General features: G+C 44.3%; 1 protein-coding gene across 1 annotated transcript in view; it reads right to left on the bottom strand.

Annotated features, from left to right (window-relative positions):
* Window positions 1-357: 357 nt before the first annotated feature.
* Window positions 358-23,674, bottom strand: part of LOC139381615 (solute carrier family 35 member F3-like) — a 233,233-nt gene continuing 209,916 nt past the window's right edge. Inside the window, exons 5-10 of the mRNA XM_071125278.1 lie at window positions 18,746-18,854; window positions 16,733-16,843; window positions 7,090-7,215; window positions 2,571-2,763; window positions 1,150-1,239; window positions 358-596 (exon numbers count right to left, since the gene is read on the bottom strand). Of these exons, the coding sequence (XP_070981379.1) occupies window positions 358-596; window positions 1,150-1,239; window positions 2,571-2,763; window positions 7,090-7,215; window positions 16,733-16,843; window positions 18,746-18,854 (868 nt within the window). The remainder of the gene's footprint in view (window positions 597-1,149; window positions 1,240-2,570; window positions 2,764-7,089; window positions 7,216-16,732; window positions 16,844-18,745; window positions 18,855-23,674) is intronic.

Here is a 23,674-nt window from a genome sequence, read left to right as displayed (position 1 = left end):
TAAAATGGTGGAGGTCAAGTAGGAAATAATTGATATCAGTGCTTTTTGCAGTGAAATGAAAAGGTCTTGAACAGACCCAGACGGACTGACAGACCAACAGAAAGGTTTCCAGGCAGAAACTAGTGAGAGGGAAGGGGAAAGAGAGAGAGAGGGCGGAGGGCAGAGGTCGACCATGCAGGTCATCATGGCAATCAAGTGTCCAAGGTGTGTGTGTGTGTGTGTATCGGTATGTGTGTCTGTACACTGTATGTGTGTCTGTATCTGTCCATCTGTTCATTCATCCATTCGTGTGCGTGTTTGCCTCTGCCTGTCTGTTTCAGTGTGTCCATCCGTCCATCCCTCCACATTAAACAGTGGTCAGTGTGTAAAGGTAGACATGGAGGGCCTTGCTCTCCTGCTCCAGTTGAGGCTGGAGCCGGGCCCTGCCTCCTCCTCGGCTGGCTCCTCCCGTTTACTCTGCAGCTTAGCATGGAGCTGGATGAAGCACTGGTCCCAGTCCTCTGGAAGCAGCAACATCAGGAAGCCCAGGCAGATGATCACCACGGCGATCAGACGCACTGCGTTGAAGTGGATCTCACATGTGTACAGGTCAACCACTGGAACACAACATAACAAGGGCTTATATTACCTCCAACTTAATGATCAGGCCTTCATAACATAACGCTGACAGAAGTGACATAACTTTAACACAAACAGGTCCCCAACACAACACATCAATCTGAATCAACACTAGGGGAGAGGGGGGAAGTTGAGTCAAAGGGGGAAGTTGAGACACCCTTGTTTCACTCGGGGTAAGTTGTGCCAAGAGATCACTTTTTTTGGGGACAAGCTATGTTTTCAAAACTGCAATGTTTTCTTGAATTCTGATTATTTCCAGGGAAATAGGAAAGTTAACCAGGGAGGCCGGGATTCAATTTCATTGCGGATTATAGGCATTGCGGCTTTGAAAAGCAATTTCCCGATTGAACCGACATATACAGCGTTTACCGTGAATGGGATCTCTGTGAATGAGGTAACATTACCTTTAAAAACCACAACTCCTATAATTGAATCCCGGCCTGAGTTAAGGTTGTTCCATTGGATGGGATAAATATCTGGAGAAAAGGACAAGGACACAGTAGAGTTGGAGGAGAAGGAGCAGAGACTTACTGGCATTGACAGGGACACTCAGGACGATGCCCAGAGAGATTAATGTGGGGTACGTGATGGCAATGCCAAAGTTCACCAGGATATTGAAAGCTGTGGAGGAGAAAAAGTTAAACTTTACTTATTAACTACAACTATTTCACTCACAGTCAAAAAGAGAAACTAGTCAGCAAGTATAAGGCAACTTTTCAATGCAGCCTATTAACTCAATTAATTGGGTGGGCGGGAGGGGGGGGGGGGGGGGGGGGTTGCATCAGTCTCCACACTGGTTGAGGGTTGTATCAGTCTCCACACTGGCTGAGGTTTGTATCAGTCTCCACACTGGTAGAGGTTTGTATCAGTCTCCACACTGGTTGAGGTTTGTATCAGTCTCCACACTGGTTGAGGTTTGTATCAGTCTCTACACTGGTTGAGGCTTGTATCAGTCTCCACACTGGTTGCATGTTTGTATCAGTCTCTACACTGGTTGCAGGTTTGTATCAGTCTCTACACTGGTTGAGGTTTGTATCAGTCTCCACACTGGTTAAGGTTTGTATCAGTCTCCACACTGGTTGAGGTTTGTATCAGTCTCCACACTGGTTAAGGTTTGTATCAGTCTCCACACTGGTTAAGGTTTGTATCAGTCTCTACACTGGTTGCAGGTTTGTATCAGTCTCTACACTGGTTGCAGGTTTGTATCAGTCTCTACACTGGTTGAGGTTTGCATCAGTCTCTACACTGGTTGCAGGTTTGCATCAGTCTCCACACTGGTTGAGGTTTGTATCAGTCTCTACACTGGTTGAGGATTGCATCAGTCTCTACACTGGTTGAGGTTTGTATCAGTCTCTACACTGGTTGCAGGTTTGTATCAGTCTCTACACTGGTTGCAGGTTTGCATCAGTCTCTACACTGGTTGAGGATTGCATCAGTCTCTACACTGGTTGAGGTTTGTATCAGTCTCCACACTGGTTGAGGGTTGTATCAGTCTCTACACTGGTTGAGGATTGCATCAGTCTCTACACTGGTTGAGGTTTGTATCAGTCTCCACACTGGTTGAGGGTTGTATCAGTCTCTACACTGGTTGAGGTTTGCATCAGTCTCTACACTGGTTGCAGGTTTGTATCAGTCTCCACACTGGTTGAGGGTTGTATCAGTCTCTACACTGGTTGAGGTTTGTATCAGTCTCCACACTGGTTGAGGTTTGTATCAGTCTCCACACTGGTTGAGGTTTGTATCAGTCTCTACACTGGTTGAGGTTTGTATCAGTCTCTACACTGGTTGAGGTTTGTATCAGTCTCTACACTGGTTGAGGTTTGCATCAGTCTCCACACTGGTTAAGGTTTGCATCAGTCCCCACACTGGTTGAGGTTTGCATCAGTCTCTACACTGGTTGAGGTTTGTATCAGTCTCTACACTGAAAGTAATCTCCAGAAGTCAGTGCTTACCAAAGAGCAGGCCTGCTACCCCACAGAGGTATAACCAGGGGATGTCCTCAAGAGAACCAAAGTATTCCACATGGGTGAAGTACAGGATGACTGGCACAAAGCTGATGAACACAAAATTAGCCCCACCGACGATGGTCAGAAAGAGCGCTGCCTCCCCAAACTTGGCACTGCCCAGGACCATTTTAAAGAGCACCTGTGGAGAGAGAGAGAGAAAGAGAGAGACAAATAGGATCAAATCAAATTGTATTTGTCACATGTGCCAATTACAACAGGTGTAGAACTTACTGTTAAATGCTTACTTACAAGCCCTTAACCAAGTTGTTGAAGAAATAGAGTTAAAAAAACATTTACTAAATAAAGTAAAGTTTAAAAAAATTATTAAATCAAAAAAGTAACACAAGAAAATTATATAACAATAATGAGGGTATATATATATTTTTAAGTTTTCCTTTATTTAACTAGGCAAGTCAGTTAAGAACAAATTCTTATTTTCAATGACAGTGGGTTAACTGCCTGTTCAGGGGAAGAATGACAGATTTGTACCTTGTCAGCTCGGGGATTTGAACTTGCAACCTTCCGGTTACTAGTCCAACACTCTAACCAATAGGCTACCCTGCTGCCCCATATACAGGGGGTACAGAGTCAATGTGCGGGGGTACAGGTTAGCCGAGGTCATTTGTAAAGTGACTATGCATAGATAATAAACAGCGAGTAGCAGCAGTGTAAAAACAAAGAGGGGACTGTGATCCAGGGGGAGAGGGAAAGGGATAGAGGAGAGTGATAGGAGGGAGGGAGTTGATGCATCAGGTACTGTAGGTACCTCATACATTCACCCCCGTTTCCGCCCCCCTTAACGAGAACATGCGGGCAGACCAAAGAGAGAGGGAGTACCTGCCAACCGTCTCCCTGGCCTGGCACTCTGCCACCGCTGTCTGTTGAACACATTAGGCCATTGTGACAGCGGGGCAGGAGACACCACAGAGCAGCCATATTATAGAACAGGAGACACCACAGAACAGCCATATTATAGAACAGGAGACACCACAGAACAGCCATATTATAGAACAGGAGACACCACAGAACAGCTGTATTATAGAATAGGAGACACCACAGAACAGCTATATTATAGAATAGGAGACACCACAGAAAAGCCATATTATAGAATAGGAGACACCACAGAACAGCCATATTATAGAATAGGAGACACCACAGAACAGCCATATTATAGAACAGGAAACACCACAGAACAGCCATATTATAGAATAGGAGACACCACAGAACAGCCATATTATAGAACAGGAGATGACACAGAACAGCCATATTATAGAACAGGAGACACCACAGACCAGCCATATTATAGAACAGGAGATGACACAGAACAGCCATATATTAGAACAAGAGACACCACAGAACAGCCATATTATAGAACAGGAGACACCACAGAACAGCCATGTTATAGAATAGGAGACACCACAGAACAGCCATATTATAGAACAGGAGATGACACAGAACAGCCATATTATAGAACAGGAGACACCACAGAACAGCCATATTATAGAACAGGGGACACCACAGAACAGCCATATTATAGAACAGGAGATGACACAGAACAGCCATATTATAGAACAGGAGACACCACAGAACAGCCATATTATAGAACAGGAGACACCACAGAACAGCCATATTATAGAATAGGAGATTACACAGAACAGCCATATTATAGAACAGGAGACACCACAGAACAGCCATATTATAGAACAGGAGACACCACAGAACAGCCATATTATAGAATAGGAGATGACACAGAACAGCCATATTATAGAACAGGAAACACCACAGAACAGCCATATTATAGAACAGGAAACACCACAGAACAGCCATATTATAGAACAGGAGACACCACAGAACAGCCATATTATAGAACAGGAGATGACACAGAACAGCCATATTATAGAACAGGAGATGACACAGAACGGCCATATATTAGAACAGGAGACACCACAGAACAGCCATAATATAGAACAGGAGACACCACAGAGCAGCCATATTATATACCCATCAATCCCTCTTTGTGTCTGTGTCTGTCCACCACGGGCAGTCACCAGTGTTTCCCAAACTAAGGGGTGCACGTTTTGGTTGTTGCCCTAGCACTACACAGCTTATTCAAATAATCAAATCTTGATGATGAGTTCATTATTTGAATCAGCTGTGTAGTTCTAGGGAAACGTGTTTTTGGCTGATATGCTATCTGTCTGTCTGTCTGTCTGTCTGTCTGTCTGTCTGTCAGCCTGCCTGCCTGCCTGCCTCCTGCCTGCCTGCCTCCTGCCTGCCTGCCTGCCTGAAGAATCTATAAGGATCTGCCTGTCACAGTCTGAACATCTGCAGGTCTATCAAATGAAACACCAAATGACGGCCCGTTTAGCCCAGCCCAGATGTTTTAGAATGATTCATAGTATTTCATAATATCTAATCTAGTCTCCTGTTACCTGATTATATAAGGAACAAATCTAAGGAGACTCACGAGCCTGTCCCTGTATGCACAAAGACTCCTTACATGAGACCTAACGTTGCTCCTAAACTGTATCTCATAAAGGAGGATGTTTGGGTGATTTGTTGTTTGAAACCTTGTGAGGACATCTTCATCTCACTGAAGGAGAAAAGAAAAATGGAGACACATAAAAGGTCTCAGAACTGACACACCCCCTTCCAATCACAAAGAATAACCATGTACACACCCCCTTCCAATCACAAAGAATAACCATGTACACACCCCCTTCCAATCACAAAGAATAACCATGTACACACCCCCTTCCAATCACAAAGAATAACCATGTACACACCCCCTTCCAATCACAAAGAATAACCATGTACACACCCCCTTCCAATCACAAAGAATAACCATGTACACACCCCCTTCCAATCACAAAGAATAACCATGTACACACCCCCTTCCAATCACAAAGAATAACCATGTACACACCCCCTTCCAATCACAAAGAATAACCATGTACACACCCCCTTCCAATCACAAAGAATAACCATGTACACACCCCCTTCCAATCACAAAGAATAACCATGTACACACCCCCTTCCAATCACAAAGAATAACCATGTACACACCCCCTTCCAATCACAAAGAATAACCATGTACACACCCCCTTCCAATCACAAAGAATAACCATGTACACACCCCCTTCCAATCACAAAGAATAACCATGTACACACCCCCTTCCAATCACAAAGAATAACCATGTACACACCCCCTTCCAATCACAAAGAATAACCATGTACACACCCCCTTCCAATCACAAAGAATAACCATGTACACACCCCCTTCCAATCACAAAGAATAACCATGTACACACCCCCTTCCAATCACAAAGAATAACCATGTATTCATTCCTTTCAACCACAAAGAATAACCATGTACACACCCCCTTCCAACCACAAAGAATAACCATGTACACACCCCCTTCCAATCACAAAGAATAACCATGTACACACCCCCTTCCAATCACAAAGAATAACCATGTACACACCCCCTTCCAATCACAAAGAATAACCATGTACACACCCCCTTCCAACCACAAAGAATAACCATGTACACACCCCCTTCCAATCACAAAGAATAACCATGTACACACCCCCTTCCAATCACAAAGAATAACCATGTACACACCCCCTTCCAATCACAAAGAATAACCATGTACACACCTCCTTCCAATCACAAAGAATAACCATGTACACACCCCCTTCCAATCACAAAGAATAACCATGTACACACCCCCTTCCAATCACAAAGAATAACCATGTACACACCCCCTTCCAATCACAAAGAATAACCATGTACACACCCCCTTCCAATCACAAAGAATAACCATGTACACACCCCCTTCCAACCACAAAGAATAACCATGTACACACCCCCTTCCAATCACAAAGAATAACCATGTACACACCCCCTTCCAATCACAAAGAATAACCATGTACACCCCCCCTTCCAATCACAAAGAATAACCATGTACACACCCCCTTCCAACCACAAAGAATAACCATGTACACACCCCCTTCCAATCACAAAGAATAACCATGTACACACCCCCTTCCAATCACAAAGAATAACCATGTACACACCCCCTTCCAATCACAAAGAATAACCATGTACACACCCCCTTCCAATCACAAAGAATAACCATGTATTCATTCCTTTCAACCACAAAGAATAACCATGTATTCATTCCTTTCAACCACAAAGAATAACCATGTATTAATTCCTTTCAACCACAAAGAATAACCATGTATTCATTCCTTTCAACCACAAAGAATAACCATGTATTCATTCCTTTCGACCACAAAAAACCCACGTATTTATTCCTTTCAAACACAAAGAATGAGGTGTTCCTTTGATTCTGTCTTTTAAGAGAAGACTGTACCATCACTCACAGTTAAGCAAACAAATGTGTCCTGTGTGTGAGAATGTGTGTGTGTTTGCGTGTTTGTTCATAGAGTAGAGAAGTACCTTGTAGAGTGCAGACATAGAAGCGGAGGCCACAACGAAGGTGATCCCCATGACAGAGTGGCTGTGGAAACCGTCAGCGTACGTCATCATCACGATGCCAGCGATGGCAAAGATGGCCGCCACGATCTGCACAGGGAAAGGTGGAGAGAGGACATATTACAATATATACCACTTAGCAGGTTTTTTTTTAAGGAGTGGGGCACTGCTTACATTTTATTGGATAGGATAGTGTAGAAGGAGAAAGGGGAGGGTTGAACCGGGATGTGGACATGAAGCTACTATATGGTCAGGGTAAAGGTTGAATTCTTTCACTTTGAATTCAAGCTGGATTTATTCATAGTGTGAAAGTACAAGTATCTCACCTGCAGTTCAATCTACCATAAATACATTTTACTGCTTAGAAAGAAGAGTCACTGTTGACTTGACACACCAGGATCCACTTCTGATGTTCTTTTATACTGGTCTGAGATCAGATCATCAAACAGTAAGTACTGAATGTGTCCCAAATGGCACCCTATTCCTCTGGGCCCTGGTCACAAGTAGTGCACTATAAAGGGAATATGGTGTAATTTGGGACACAGCCTAAGACAGGTAGTAAAACCTGGAGCAGCCTTGAGCCCAGCCAGGATGGTAAGTTACTGTCGTAGACCTTACAGTACCACTGAACAGATTCACGCCCCAATGGCCTTGTGTGTGTCAGAGTGACAGAGTTTGTGTTTGTGCGTGTGTGTATGTTTGTCCCTGACTTTCACTTTCCCCTCCCTTTCCTCCAGCCGTTCCCCCTCCCTTTCCTCCAGCCGTTACCTCTTTCTTTCCTCCAGCCGGTCCCCCTCCCTTTCCTCCAGCCGTTACCCCTCCCTTTCCTCCAGCCGTTACCTCTTCCTTTCCTCCAGCCGGTCCCCCTCCCTTTCCTCCAGCCGGTCCCCCTCCCTTTCCTCCAGCCGTTCCCTCTTCCTTTCCTCCAGCCGTTCCCTCTTCCTTTCCTCCAGCCGTTCCCTCTTCCTTTCCTCCAGCCGTTCCCTCTTCCTTTCCTCCAGCCGTTCCCTTTTCCTTTCCTCCAGCCGTTCCTGCAGCCGTTCCCCCTCCCTTTCCTCCAGCCGTTCCCTCTTCCTTTCCTCCAGCCGTTCCTGCAGCCGTTCCCTCCTCCTTTCCTGCAGCCATTCCCTCTTCCTTTCCTCCAGCTGTTCCCTCTTCCTTTCCTCCAGCCGTTCCCCCTCCCTTTCCTCCAGCCGTTCCCTCTTCCTTTCCTCCAGCCGTTCCCCCTCCCTTTCCTCCAGCCGTTCCCTCCCACAGTAATGTCTGTTACTGGTGTAATGGTGAACACAATGCAAAGACACACACAACCACAAACACAGTCAAGATAATCATATACTATCTGGTCCAGGGCCCAGTGCTTTCCAATCAGCAAAGACAGTCTCCCATACAGGAAAGGATTGATGGGCTGTGTGTGTGTGTCTGTGTGTGTCTATGTGTGTGTGTGTGTGTGTGTGTGTGTGTGTGTGTGTGTGTGTGTGTGTGTGTGTGTATGTGTGTGTGTCTGTCTGTGTGTGTGTGTGTGTGTCTATGTGTCTGTGTCTGTGTGTGTGTGTGTGTGTGTGTGTCTGTGTGTGTGTGTGTGTGTGTGTGTGTGTGTGTGTGTGTGTGTGTGTGTGTGTAATGAATAGGGACTTGGCTTGGGCCAGCAGAGTGGATTAGCACTGCATTAGAGAGGTGTCAGGAAGATAAACAACCCGTGTGGTTATGCCCGGTGCTTCATTTGTAAATCGGGAAATGCCGGAACAAAAAGTTAGAGTGGGGTGAGTTGGGGGCTCTGAGGTACCGGAACAAATATATATATTTTTTTTAAGGTGCCAGATCCTGTTTTGGCAGGATTAAGCACTGGTTACACCTGGACAGAGCCAAGAGGTACAATGGGTAATCGCCCCCACCTCTCTCTCTCTCTCTCTCTCTCTCTCCCCCTCTCTCTCGCTCTCTCTCTCGCTCTCTCTCTCTCTCTCTCTCTCTCTCTCTCTCTTACCCTCTTTCTCTCTCTCTCTCTCTTTCTGCAGTGCAGGCTGCCTGACTTTCAAACACCTCTCTAGCTACATAAAAGATAGAATGACCTGCCAGGTCAACCCATTACACAACGTTGACTTGAATGGGGATGTCCATTCTCTAGAAACGCCAGCTATGTCAGTCACATAGAAATAAAATGACTAGGGACAATGCGCCTCATACCATGGCAATTTGACTGGGAGACCCATGGGTTTGCTCAATATGGCTGACATGGTAATTCTATTCAGGGGCGCACCTTTCAGTTTCTTTATCCATTCAGGTATAAACACCCCAAACAGCCTAGCCAACCTACCCAGTGAAAGTTGCGCCCCTGATGATATTCTATGGTCAGTTACCTCTCTACAGAGATTTGTTTCTCTGAGAAAGCCTGCTGCTTTGCTGCTTGGTTTCCTGGGACACGGACCCCTCAGTGATTGGACACGGCAATTTGTTTTCCTTTCTCACACACTGCTGTGTCAGCAAACCCAATGTCAGGGAATGGGGAAATGGACAAAGACTGGGTCTGGGCTCTGCTGAGGCAGTCTGTCACTCCCACCACTCCACCACAACACCAGGCCACACTCGCAGAATACCTTTCTAACCCCAAGGGTCTTTCCTAGATCAACAAAGGTTAAATGAAAAGACAAAACCCCAGCTGAGAAATGTATGTGTGACTGATTGGGTTAGAACCTAGGTGGGTCTCATGTGCCACAAGGGAGACTGTGCTAGCTCGCTGAGCTAAAGCTTAGGCAATGTTACTCTCACACCTCTCCATAACAACATAAAACTACAGGAGAGAGATACAGGACTCTGAGATACAATATACTCAGAGATATACAAGTAACTGCCAAAATAAAGGAAACACTTGAGTATATGAGGGATACAAAGTGTATTGAAAGCAGGTGCTTCAACCCAAGTGTGGTTCCTGAGTTAATTAAGCATCATGTTTAGGGCCATTATTTTGTCTACCATGGCTATGCCCCCCCCCATAGGATGACAATGCCCCCATCCACAGCGCGCGAGTGGTCACTGAATGGTGAACATGAAAACGATGTAAACCATATACCATGGCCGTCTTAGCCACCAGATCTCATCCCAAATGAACACTTACGGGAGATTCTGGAGCAGGCGCCTGAGACAGCGTTTCCACCATCAACAAATCAAATCAAATCAAATCAAATGTATTTATATAGCCCTTCGTACATCAGCTGATATCTCAAAGTGCTGTACAGAAACCCAGCCTAAAACCCCAAACAGCAAGCAATGCAGGTGTAGAAGCACGGTGGCTAGGAAAATCTCCCTAGAAAGGTCAAAACCTAGGAAGAAACCTAGAGAGGAACCAGGCTATGTGGGGTGGCCAGTCCTCTTCTGGCTGTGCCGGGTGGAGATTATAACAGAACATGGCCAAGATGTTCAAATGTTCATAAATGACCAGCATGGTCGAATAATAATAAGGCAGAACAGTTGAAACTGGAGCAGCAGCACGGTCAGGTGGACTGGGGAGTCCATGTCAGGTATTCCTGAGGCATGGTCCTAGGGCAAATGATGTAGTTTCTCATGGAGAAATGGTGTCACATCCCTCCAATAGAGTTCCAGACAATTGTAGAATCTATGCCAAGGCACATTGAAGCTGTTCTGGCTCGTTTTGACCCAACACCCTATTAAGACTCTTTATGTTGGTGTTTCCTTTATTTTGTCAGTTACCTGTACATGCATTGCATTGGGAAAGTATTCTGACCTCTTGACTTTTTCCACATTTTGTTACGTTACAGCCTTATTCTAAAATAGATTAAATGATTTTTTTCAATGCAACAATTAACCATGTCTATGTGTAGATTAGAATAAAGGCTGTAACACAACAAAATGTAGAATAAGTCAAGGGGTATGAATACTTTCTGAAGACACTGTAGGTACAGTATGGGAGAGATGCCATCCCTTATTTACCATTCTCCTACTGACAGCTATCCACCCACCTCACCCATGAAATAGCCCAAGCTAAGTACCAGAACACTGTCATACTTCAAAGGGATGATTGGACTCTCCCCAGCCTCTCCCCTTCTCTCTTCATTTTCATATGAAGGAAAGCCCATCCAAGATCCTCCGCATTACTGCAGACATCAAAACACTGCAATACCCATCAACAGTCAGAGAGAGAGAGAGAGTAAGAGAGAGAGAGAGAGAGAGAGAGAGAGAGAGAATTAGAGGGAGAGAGAGAGAGAAAGAGAGAGAGAGAGAGATACAGAGAGAGAGAGAGAATTAGAGGGAGAGAGAGAGAGAGAGAGAGAGAGAGAGAGAGAGAAAGAGAGAGAGAGAATTAGAGGGAGAGAGAGAGAGAGAGAGAGAAAGAGAGAGAGAGAGAGAATTAGAGGGAGAGAGAGAGAGAAAGAGAGAGAGACAGGAGTCATAGGGGAGAGATGGGGAGATAGAGGGAGAGAAAGATGGGGAGAGTGAGAGAGAGAGAGAGATAGAGAGAGAGGAGACATGGGGGAGAGAGAGGAAGAGAAAGATGGGGAGAGTGAGAGAGAGAGAGAGAGAGAGAGAGAGAGAGAGAGAGAGAGAGAGAGGAGACATGGGGGAGAGAGGAAGAGAAAGATGGGGAGAGAGAGAAGAGAGAGAGAGAGAGAGAGAGAGAGAGAGAGAGAGAGAGAGGGAGAAAAATGTGAGAAAGTGCGAGGGAGCATGAGACAGAGAGAAAGATAGAAAGAGAGAGAGAGAGAGAGAGAGAGAGAGAGAGAGAGAGAGAGAGAGAAAGAGAGAGAGAAAGAAATGGGAGGATTACTCAGAGCTTTCATCACAGATGGGGGTAGTGAGGGATAATGACAGGAGGGAGAGAGAGAGAGAGAGAGAGACATTCCGATTAGGTGTTTTCCTTCCAGATCTTCCCTCCAGTTATTCACACAAACAGTACATACATACACACATTCATTCATTTATCCAGATTAGTCACAGTGAGATCAAACATATTTTGCAAGAGAGACCTGAACTTCTATCTATAAAGTCTCAGAATACATATAAAAGGGCTGTTCTAAGATCAGTTTGACCTTTGAGATCATGATGAATATGATTATATGGCCAGGGGGACCTGATGCTGAATCAGTCTTTCTACTCTGAATACGTGGACTGCCTGGGACCTAGTAGGGAGTTTTAAATGTAGACTACAGGTTCATCAAGACAGAGGTCTGTGTGGGACATCATGTTTGGTACCGTGACTTTTTGTCTGGGCTGCTTCATGAGTTTGAGCCACTCCTGCCAGATTGCATACTGCAATACCACTATTATACAATAATAGACCGCGCCGCACACTTCTCTGTCGGGTTCCGATGGCGACCCGGGAACCCCGCTCTGCATCAAGACTCCTTCCTGTCTTCATCTCTCTGAGAGGTAACAGTTTCAGTTCAGAAGATCATATATAAATCATGTCATTACAAGGACACACTTCTCTGTCGGGTCCCGATGGCGACCCGGGAACCCCGCTCTGCATCAAGACTCCTTCCTGTCTTCTCTATCTCTCTGAGAGGTAACAGTTAAATCATGTCATTACAAGGACACACTTCAGTTTCCACATGAGGCTTTTCAGTACCACTGCAGAGAGAAGGGAACTCTCAGCCAGCCAGGACATCCTTAGCTTGGTTCTACAGTGGCTTGCGAAAGTATTCACCCCCCCTTGGCATTTTTCCTATTTTGTTGCCTTACAACCTGGAAGGAAAATGTATTTTTGGGGTGTTTGTATAATTTGAAACACAACATGCCGACCACTTTGAAGATGTAAAATATGTTTTATTGTGAAACAAACAAGAAATAAGACAATAAAACAGAAAACTTCAGCATGCATAACTTTTCACCCTCCCAAAGTAGAGCCTCCTTTTGCAGCAATTACAGCTGCAAGTCTCTTGGGGTGTGTCTCTATAAGCTTGGCACATCTAGTCACTGGGATTTTTGCCCATTCTTCAAGGCAAAACTGCTACAGCTCCTTCAAGTTGGATGGGTTCCACAGGTGTACAACAATCTTTAAGTCATACCACAGATTCTCAATTGGATTGAGGTCTGGGCTTTGACGAGGCCATTCCAAGACGTTTAAATGTTTCCCCTTAAACCACTTGAGTGTTGCTTTAGCAGTATGCTTAGGGTCATTGTCCTGCTGGAAGGTGAACCTCTGTCCCAGTCTCAAATCTCTGGAAGACAAACAGGTTTCCCTCAAGAATGTCCCTGTATTTAGCACCATCCATCATTCCTTCAATTCTGACCAGTTTCCCATTCCCTGATGATGAAAAATATCCCCACAGCATGATGCTGCCACCACCAGGGATGGTATACTCGGGGTGATGAGAGGTGTTGGGTTTGCACCAGACATAGCGTTTTCCTTGATGGCCAAAAAGCTCAATTCTAGTCTCATCTGACCAGAGTACCTTCTTCCATATGTTTGGGGAGTCTCCCACATGCCATTTGGCAAACACCAAACGTGTTTGCTTATTTTTTTCTTGAAGCGATGGCTTTTTTTCTGGCCACTCTTAGTTGAGTTAATGGTGCTCTGTGTGATTTTCAAAGTTTCTGATATTTTTTTATAACACAACCCTGATCTGTACTTCTCCACAACTTTGTCCCTGACCAATTTGGAGAGGTCCTTGGTCTTCATAGTGCCGCTTGCTTGGTGGTGCCCCTTGCTTAGTGGTGTTGCAGACTCTGGACCTTATTATAGGTGGACTTGATTTAACTAATTATGTGACTTCAGAAGGTAATTGGTTGCACCAGATCTTATTTAGGGGCTTCGTAGCATTTTCATATACTTTTTTTAAACAAGTATTTTTTTCCATTTCACTTCACCAATTTGGACTATTATGTGTCTGTCCATTACAGGAAATCCAAATAAAAATCTATTTATTTAAATTACAGGTTGTAATGCAACAAAATAGGAAAAATGCCAAGGGGGGTGAATACTTTTGCAAGGAACTGTATCCAGCAACTTACTTATAGCTACTTTTCAGAATACCTTTGGTGCTGCAAGGTACATTGTTAATTTGACAAACTTTCTCCCAGGGTGATGCCGAACTCTTCTGAACCCAGGTCTGCTCTCCATGCCCTCAACTCTTCTGAACCCAGGTCAGTTCCCCATGCCCTCAACTCTTCTGAACCCAGGTTAGTTCCCCATGCCCTCAACTCTTCTGAACCCAGGTCAGTTCCCCATGCCCTCAACTCTTCTGAACCCAGGTCAGTTCCCCATGCCCTCAACTCTTCTGAACCCAGGTCAGTTCCCCATGCCCTCAACTCTTCTGAACCCAGGTCAGTTCCCCATGCCCTCAACTCTTCTGAACCCAGATCAGTTCCCCATGCCCTCAACTCTTCTGAACCCAGATCAGTTCCCCATGCCCTCAACTCTTCTGAACCCAGGTCAGCTCCCCATGCCCTCAACCCTTCTGAACCCAGGTCAGTTCCCCATGCCCTCAACTCTTCTGAACCCAGGTCAGCTCCCCTTGCCCTCAACTCTTAATACTTAATACTCTTCATTACTTCGGGGAACGCAGGGCTCCAGCACAGAGAGGGTTTGGGCTGCTTCCCAAAAGGCACCCTATTCCCTATGTAATACTACTTCTGACCAGGGCCCATAGGGCTAAAAAATAGTGCACTATAAAGGAAATAGAGTGCCATTTGTGATGCAAACTATCCTCTAACCCAATATAATTTTTAATAGAAGGGAAGTGTTAGAGTCTGGGAGGCAGGGAGCCATTAGCCTCTGGTTCATCCAGGTTAAAGCCCACTAGAACAGGGAATCCAGGACACAGTTAATTACTGTCTGCTGTAATTTAATTAGGTAGGACCTAGCTAGTCCAACTGAGACTGAGTCTGTGGTCTTAATTAGGTAGGACCTAGCTTGTCCAACTGAGACTGAGTCTGTGGTCTTAATTAGGTAGGACCTAGCTTGTCCAACTGAGACTGAGTCTGTGGTCTTAATTAGATAGGACCTAGCTAGTCCAACTGAGACTGAGTTTGTGGTCTTAATTAGGTAGGACCTAGCTAGTCCAACTGAGACTGAGTCTGTGGTCTGAAACTGAAAGCGTGAACCACTGCTTTTAATCAGGGCAAGGTGACTGGAAACATGACCGAATACAAACAGTGTAACTATTCCCTCCGCAAGGCAATCAAACAAGCTAAGCGTCAGTATAGAGACAAAGTAGAATCTCAATTCAACGGCTCAGACACAAGAGGTATGTGGCAGGGTCTACAGTCAATCACGGATTACAAAAAGAGAACCAGCACCGTCATGGACCAGGATGTCTTGCTCCCAGGCAGACTAAATAACTTTTTTGCCCGCTTTGAGGACAATACAGTGCCACTGACACTGCCCGCAACTAAAACATGCGGACTCTCCTTCACTGCAGCCGACGTGAGGAAAACATTTAAACGTGTCAACCCTCACAAGGCTGCAGGCCCAGACGGCATCCCCAGCCGCGCCCTCAGAGCATGCGCAGACCAGCTGGCTGGTGTGTTTACGGACATATTCAATCAATCCCTATCCCAGTCTGTTGTTCCCACATGCTTCAAGAGGGCCACCATTGTTCCTGTTCCCAAGAAAGCTAAGGTAACTGAGCTAAACAACTACCTCCCCGTGGCACTCACTTCCGTCATCATGAAGTGCTTTGAGAGACTAGTCAAGGACCATATCACCTCCACCCTACCTGACACCCTAGACCCACTCCAATTTGCTTACCGCCCAAATAGGTCCACAGACGATGCAATCTCAACCGCACTGCACACTGCCCTAACCCATCTGGACAAGAGGAATACCTATGTGAGAATGCTGTTCATCGACTACAGCTCGGCATTTAACACCAACACCATTTAACACCATTGTCGGAACTAGAAGCACAAGCATTTCGCTACACTCGCATTAACATCTGCTAACCATGTGTATGTGACAAATAAAATTTGATTTGATTTGATTTAATTAGGTAGGACCTAGCTTGTCCAACTGAGACTGAATCTGTGGTCTTAATTAGGTAGGACCTAGCTAGTCCAACAGAGACTGAGTATGTGGTCTTAATTAGGTAGGACCTAGCTAGTCCAACTGAGACCAAGTCTGTGGTCTTAATTAGGTAGGACCTAGCTAGTCCAACTGAAACTGAGTCTGTGGTCTTAATTAGGTAGGACCTAGCTAGTCCAACTGAGACTGAGTCTGTGGTCTTAATTAGGTAGGACCTAGCTAGTCCAACTGAGACTGAGTCTGTGGTCTTAATTAGGTAGGACCTAGCTAGTCCAACTGAGACTGCTTCTGTGGTCTTAATTAGGTAGGACCTAGCTAGTCCAACTGAGACTGAGTCTGTGGTCTTAATTAGGTAGGACCTAGCTAGTCCAACTGAAACTGAGTCTGTGATCTTAATTAGGAGACATTTTTATCTAGCCCTGAAATGAACTCTTATCTACTCATAACTGGAGGAATCTCCAGTCAGAGTGTTATCTCTTCGTAGGTTCCCTGGACATCTCCTGACAGACTTTGTGCATCACACACACACACACACACACACACACGCACACGCACACGCACACACACGCACACGCACACACACACACACACAAACACACACACACACACACACACACACACACTGTAACTCACCCTGACCCCCATGAAGCGGTCTCTCAGTACGATCCAAGAGAGCAGGAATACGAAGGCCTTGTTACAGCAGAACAGAGCTGACACGTCTGTAGTGTTGATCTTCCTCAGGGCCTGTGTTAGAGACAGGATCACGTCACAGCTTACAATGACTTCGCCCAATTGATAGATTTTCGATGGTGTCGTTGGCTTCGTTTTTGAAGCAGAGGATCAATAGTTTGAGTCCAGTAAGGGGACAGGGATGGTGAAGGAAGCTATACCGCTAAGCTAGCACTAGAAGGAAGCTATACCGCTAAACTAGCACTAGAAGGAAGCTATACCGCTAAGCTAGCACTAGAAGGAAGCTATACCGCTAAGCTAGCACTAGAGGTCGACCGATTAATCAAAATGGGTGGTTAATTAGGGCTGATTTCAAGTTTTCATAACAATCGGTAATCGGCATTTTTGGACTCCTATTATAGCCGATTACATTGCACTCCACGAGGAGACTTTGTGGCAGGCTGACCACCTGTTACGGGAGTGCAGCAAGGAGCCAAGGTAAGTTGCTAGCTAGCATTAAACTTATCTTATAAAAAACAATCAATCTTAACATAATCACTAGTTAACTACATACTGTATGGTTGATGATATTACTAGTTTATCTAGCTTGTCCTGCGTTGCATATAATCAATGAGGTGCCTGTTAATGTATCATCGAATCACAGCCTACTTCGCCAAATGATTAGTGATTTAAAAAGCGCATTCGCGAAAAAAGCACTGTCGTTAAACCAATGTACCTAACCATAAACATCAATGCCTTTCTTAAAATCACAAGTATACAAAATTTAAACCTGCATATTTAGTTAATATTGCCTGCTAACATGAATTTATTTTAACTAGGGAAACTGTGTCTTGCGTTCCGTGCAAGCAGTCAGGGTATATGCAGCAGTTTGGGCCGCCTGGCTCATTGCGAACTGAACTGAAGACCATTTCTTCCTAACAAAGACCGTAATTAATTTGCAAGAATTTTACATAATTATGACATAACATTGAAGGTTGTACAATGTAACAGCAATATTTAGACTTAGGGTTGCTGCCCATTCGTTTAAATACGGAACGGTTCTGTATTTCACTGAAAGATTAAATGTTTTGTTTTCGAAATTATAGTTTCCGGATTTTACTACATTAATGACCTAAGGCTCGTATTTGTGTGTGTTATTATATTATAATTAAGTCTATGATTTGATAGAGCAGTCTGACTGAGCGGTTGTAGGCAGCAGCACGCAGCATTCATTCAAACAGCACTTTACTGCGTTTGCCAGCAGCTCGTTGCAATGCTTGATGCACAGCACTGTTTATGACTTCAAGCCTATCAACTCCCGAGATTAGGCTGGCAATACTAAAGTGCCTATAAGAACATCCAATAGTCAAAGATATGAAATACAAACGGTAAAGAGAGAAATAGTCCTATAATTCCTAAAATAACTACAACCTAAAACTTCTTAACTGGGAATATTAAAGACTCATGTTAAAAGGAACCACCAGATTTCATATGTTCTCATGTTCTGAGCAAGGAACTTAAACGTTAGCTTTCTTACATATTGCACTTTTACTTTCTTCTCCAACACTGTGTTTTTGCATTATTTAAACCAAATTGAACATGTTTCAATATTTATTTGAGACTAAATTGATTTGATTTATGAAAAAATAAAAGTGTTCATTCAGTATTGTTGTAATTGTCTTCATTACAAATATATATATAAAATTAGGCCGATTAATCGGTATCTGCTTTTTTTGGTCCTCCAATAATCGGTATCGTTATTGGCGTTGAAAAATCATAATCGGTCGACCTCTAGCTAGCACAGTGACACCTGTTACACCTGAAGGCACTATACAATACTGTCACAGTCCACACACACACACACACACACACACACACACACACACACACACACACACACACACACACACACACACACACACACACACACACACACACACACACACACACCAGGATGGGGGGAAAGCAGCACAGTACCTGTAGGTACAGGTAGTTGGTGAGGATCCACAGCAATCCAAACGGAGCCACCTTAGTGAAGAACACCTTGGCTGTCAGCCCGTCGTCCCCAAAGAACCGACAACACTCCCTAGAGAGGAACACACACAGATGAACACCCACAGGCATGCATGCACACACACACAAAAAACACACACATGCACAGTACACAGGTACATGTACAGTTAAAGTCGGCTGTTTACATTCACTTAGGTTGGAGTCATTAAAACTTGTTTTTCAACCACTCCACAAATTTCTTGTTAGCAAACTATAATTTTGGCAAGTCGGTTAGGACATCTACTTTGTGCATGACACAAGTAATTTTTCCAACAAATGTTTACAGACAGATTATTTAACTTATAATTCATTGTATCACAATTCCAGTGGGTCAGAGGTTTATAGTTGACTGTGCCTTTAAACAGCTTGGAAAATTCCAGAAAATTACGTGATGGCTTTAGAAGCTTCTGATAATCTAAATGACATCATTTGAGTCAATTGGAGGTGCACCTGTGGATATATTTCAATGCCTACCTTCAAACTCAGTGCCTCTTTACTTGACATCATGGGGAAACAGCCAAGACCTCAGAAGAAAAATAGTAGACCTCCACAAGTCTGATTTATCCTTGGGAGCAATTTCGAAACGCCTGAAGATACCACATTCATCTGTACAAACAATAGTACGCAAGTATAAACACCATGGGACCACGCAGATGTCATACCGTTCAGGAAGGAGACGCGTTCTGTCTCCTAGAGATGAACGTACTTTGCGAAAAGTGCAAATAAACCCCAGAACAACAGCAAAGGACCTTGTGAAGATCCTGGAGGAAATGGGTACAAAAGTATCTATATCCACAGTAAAACGAGTCCTATATCGACATAACCTGAAAGGCCACTCGGCAAGGAAGAAGCCACTGCTCCAAAACCACCATAAAAAAGCCAGACTATGGTTTGCAACTGCACATGGGGACAAAGATCGTACTTTTAGGAGAAATGTCCTCTGGTGTCATGAAACAAAAATAGAACAATTTGGCCATAATGACCATCATTATGTTTGGAGGAAAAAGGGGAATGCTTGCAAGCCAAAGAACACCATGCCAACCGTGAAGCACGGGGGTGGCAGCATCATGTTGTTGGGGTGCTTTGCTGCAGGAGGGACTGGTGCACTTCACAAAATAGATGGCATCACGAGGAAGGAAACTTATGTGGATATATTGAAGCAACATCAAGACATCAGTCAGGAAGTTAAAGCTTGGTCACAAATGGGTCTTCCAAATGGACAATGACCCCAAGCATACTTCCAAAGCTGTGGAAAAATGGCTTAAAGCCAACAAAGTCAAGGTATTGGAGTGGCAATCACAAAGCCCTGACCTCAATCCTATAGAAAATTTGTGGGCAGAACTGAAAAAGCATTTGCGAGCAAGGAGGCCTACAAACCTGACTCAGTTACACCAGCTCTGTCAGGAGGAATGGGCCAAATTCACCCAACTTATAGTGGGAAGCTTGTGGAAGGCTACACGAAACGTTTGACCCAAGTTAAACAATTTAAAGGCAATGCTACCAAATACTAATTGAGTGTATGTAAACTTTTGACCCACTGGGAATGTGATGAAAGAAATAAAAGCTGAAATAAATAATTCTCTCTACTATTATTCTGACATTTCACATTCTTAAAATAAAGTGGTGATCCTAACTGACCTAAGACAGGGAATTTTTACTAGGATTAAATGTCAGGAATTGTGAAAAATGAGTTTAAATATATTTGGCTAAGGTGTATGTAAACTTTCGACTTCAACTGTATATGTACAGACACAGACAAACAAACAAACACAAGCTCACACAGCACAAACACATGTAAACAAGCGCAATCACATTTTAGTATACAACATTAGTGTTAGTATTCATAGTCTATGCTAGTGATGGGGGGAAATCGATACAGTTAAATATCACAATATTATTTTGGACAATATTATATTTAAGCAATATGGGGTGTGTTATATGGCCAATATACCACTGCTAAGGGCTGTTCTTAGTGCTGGATACAGTCCTTAGTCGTGGTATATTGACCATATACCACAAACCCCCGAAGTGCCTTATTGCTATTATAAACTGGTTACCAACATAATTAGAGCAGTAAAAACAAATGTTTTGTCATACCCGTGGTATACGGCTGTCAGCCAATCAGCAGTCAGTGTTCAAACCACCCAGTTTAAAATTATATTTTGACTCCAAGTATCGATATGTAAAATAAGACATATATACAGGAGCAGTCAAAAGTTTGGACACTTTTCTTTATTTTTTGCTATTTTCTACATTGTAGAATAATAGTGAAGACATCAAAACTATGAAATAACACATATGGAATCAAGTAGTAAACAAAAAAGTGTTAAACAAATCAAAATACATTTTAGATTTTAGATTCTTCAAAGTAGCCACCCTTTGCCTAGATGACAGCTTTGCACACTCTTGGCATTCTAGCATGCTAGCAGATACCCATAGACTTACAGTCACTGTGCTAACCAAGTAGATCAAAAAGTAGATTAAGGACCTAGTTGCCAAAATCCCAAAGTATACCTTAAAGGTAAACATAAAGACTGGTATGTGAACTGGTAAGGAGTTACTGGAACTCCTGGTCAATTCCCATCCCGGCCCAGGCCCATCCAGGCTGCCAGATCTCCATTCCCATCCCAGCCCAGGCCCATCCAGGCTGCCAGATCTCCATTCCCATCCCGGCCCAGGCCAATCCAGGCTGCCAGATCTCCATTCCCATCCCGGCCCAGGCCAATCCAGGCTGCCAGCTCTCCATTCCCATCCCGGGCACATCCAGGCTGCCAGATCTCAATTCCCATCCCGGCCCAGGCCCATCCAGGCTGCCAGATCTCCATTCCCATCCCGGCCCAGGGCAATCCAGGCTGCCAGATCTCCATTCCCATCCCGGCCCAGGCCAATCCAGGCTGCCAGCTCTCCATTCCCATCCCAGCCCAATCCAGGCTGCCAGCTCTCCATTCCCGTCCTGGTCCCATCTAGGCCTCCAACCAGACAATTATATTGCACCTAGACAATCTTACTGACACATCAATTACTGAACTGAACAATGCCAAGTGAGGCAGCTACTGTAGCTTGAGCCTCCAGGTTTAGGCTATCTGCCAGAGTGGCCTGGCCAGCCGTTTGGACACCAGGAGGTTGAAAACTGCAGTTCAAAGCCTCTCAGAACTTTGAAGTTTGACTGTTTGACTACTCAAGGGTAATTATATTTCTAGGCTGGCCACAAACAGCACTATACAAACAGGTAGTTATGTACTCTTAGTCCTGGTCAGTTAGGTACTGTTAGTCCTGGTCAGTTAGGTAGTTAGGTACTGTTAGTCCTGGTCAGTTAGGTAGGTACTGTTAGTCCTGGTCAGTTAGGTAGTTATGTACTGTTTGTCCTGGTCAGTTAGGTAGTTAGGTACTGTTAGTCCTGGTCAGTTAGGTAGTCCTGGTCAGTTAGGTAGTTATGTACTGTTAGTCCTGGTCAGTTAGGTAGGTACTGTTAGTCCTGGTCAGTTAGGTACTGTTAGTCCTGGTCAGTTAGGTAGTTATGTACTGTTAGTCCTGGTCAGTTAGGTAGTTATGTACTGTTAGTCCTGGTTAGTTAGGTAGTTATGTACTGTTAGTCCTGGTCAGTTAGGTAGTTATGTACTGTTTGTCCTGGTCAGTTAGGTAGTTAGGTACTGTTAGTCCTGGTCAGTTAGGTAGTCCTGGTCAGTTAGGTAGTTATGTACTGTTAGTCCTGGTCAGTTAGGTAGTTAGGTACTGTTAGTCCTGGTCAGTTAGGTAGGTACTGTTAGTCCTGGTCAGTTAGGTAGTTAGGTACTGTTAGTCCTGGTCAGTTAGGTAGTTATGTACTGTTAGTCCTGGTCAGTTAGGTAGGTACTGTTAGTCCTGGTCAGTTAGGTAGTTATGTACTGTTTGTCCTGGTCAGTTAGGTAGGTAGGTACTGTTAGTCCTGGTCAGTTAGGTAGTTAGGTACTGTTAGTCCTGGTCAGTTAGGTAGGTACTGTTAGTCCTGGTCAGTTAGGTAGTTATGTACTGTTTGTCCTGGTCAGTTAGGTAGTTAGGTGCTGTTAGTCCTGGTCAGTTAGGTAGTCCTGGTCAGTTAGGTAGTTATGTACTGTTAGTCCTGGTCAGTTAGGTAGTTAGGTACTGCTAGTCCTGGTCAGTTAGGTAGGTACTGTTAGTCCTGGTCAGTTAGGTACTGTTAGTCCTGGTCAGTTAGGTAGTTAGGTACTGTTAGTCCTGGTCAGTTAGGTAGTTAGGTACTGTTAGTCCTGGTCAGTTAGGTAGTTAGGTACTGTTAGTCCTGGTCAGTTAGGTAGGTACTGTTAGTCCTGGTCAGTTAGGTAGTTAGGTACTCTTAGTCCTGGTCAGTTAGGTAGGTACTGTTAGTCCTGGTCAGTTAGGTAGTTATGTACTGTTAGTCCTGCTCAGTTAGCTAGTTATGTACTGTTAGTCCTGGTCAGTTAGGTAGTTAGGTGCTGTTAGTCCTGGTCAGTTAGGTAGGTTCTGTTAGTCCTGGTCAGTTAGGTAGTTATGTACTGTTAGTCCTGGTCAGTTAGGTAGTTATGTACTGTTAGTCCTGGTCAGTTAGGTAGGTAGGTACTGTTAGTCCTGGTCAGTTAGGTAGGTACTGTTAGTCCTGGTCAGTTAGGTAGTTAGGTACTGTTAGTCCTGGTCAGTTAGGTAGGTACTGTTAGTCCTGGTCAGTTAGGTAGTTAGGTACTGTTAGTCCTGGTCAGTTAGGTAGTTATGTACTGTTAGTCCTGGTCAGTTAGGTAGTTATGTACTGTTAGTCCTGGTTAGTTAGGTAGTTATGTACTGTTAGTCCTGGTCAGTTAGGTAGTTAGGTACTGTTAGTCCTGGTCAGTTAGGCAGTTA

The sequence above is a fragment of the Oncorhynchus clarkii genome, chromosome 23 (assembly GCF_045791955.1).
Source record: "Oncorhynchus clarkii lewisi isolate Uvic-CL-2024 chromosome 23, UVic_Ocla_1.0, whole genome shotgun sequence".
In the NCBI taxonomy this organism is placed as follows: Eukaryota; Metazoa; Chordata; class Actinopteri; order Salmoniformes; family Salmonidae; genus Oncorhynchus; species Oncorhynchus clarkii.
This window is presented reverse-complemented; position numbering and strand designations above follow the sequence as displayed.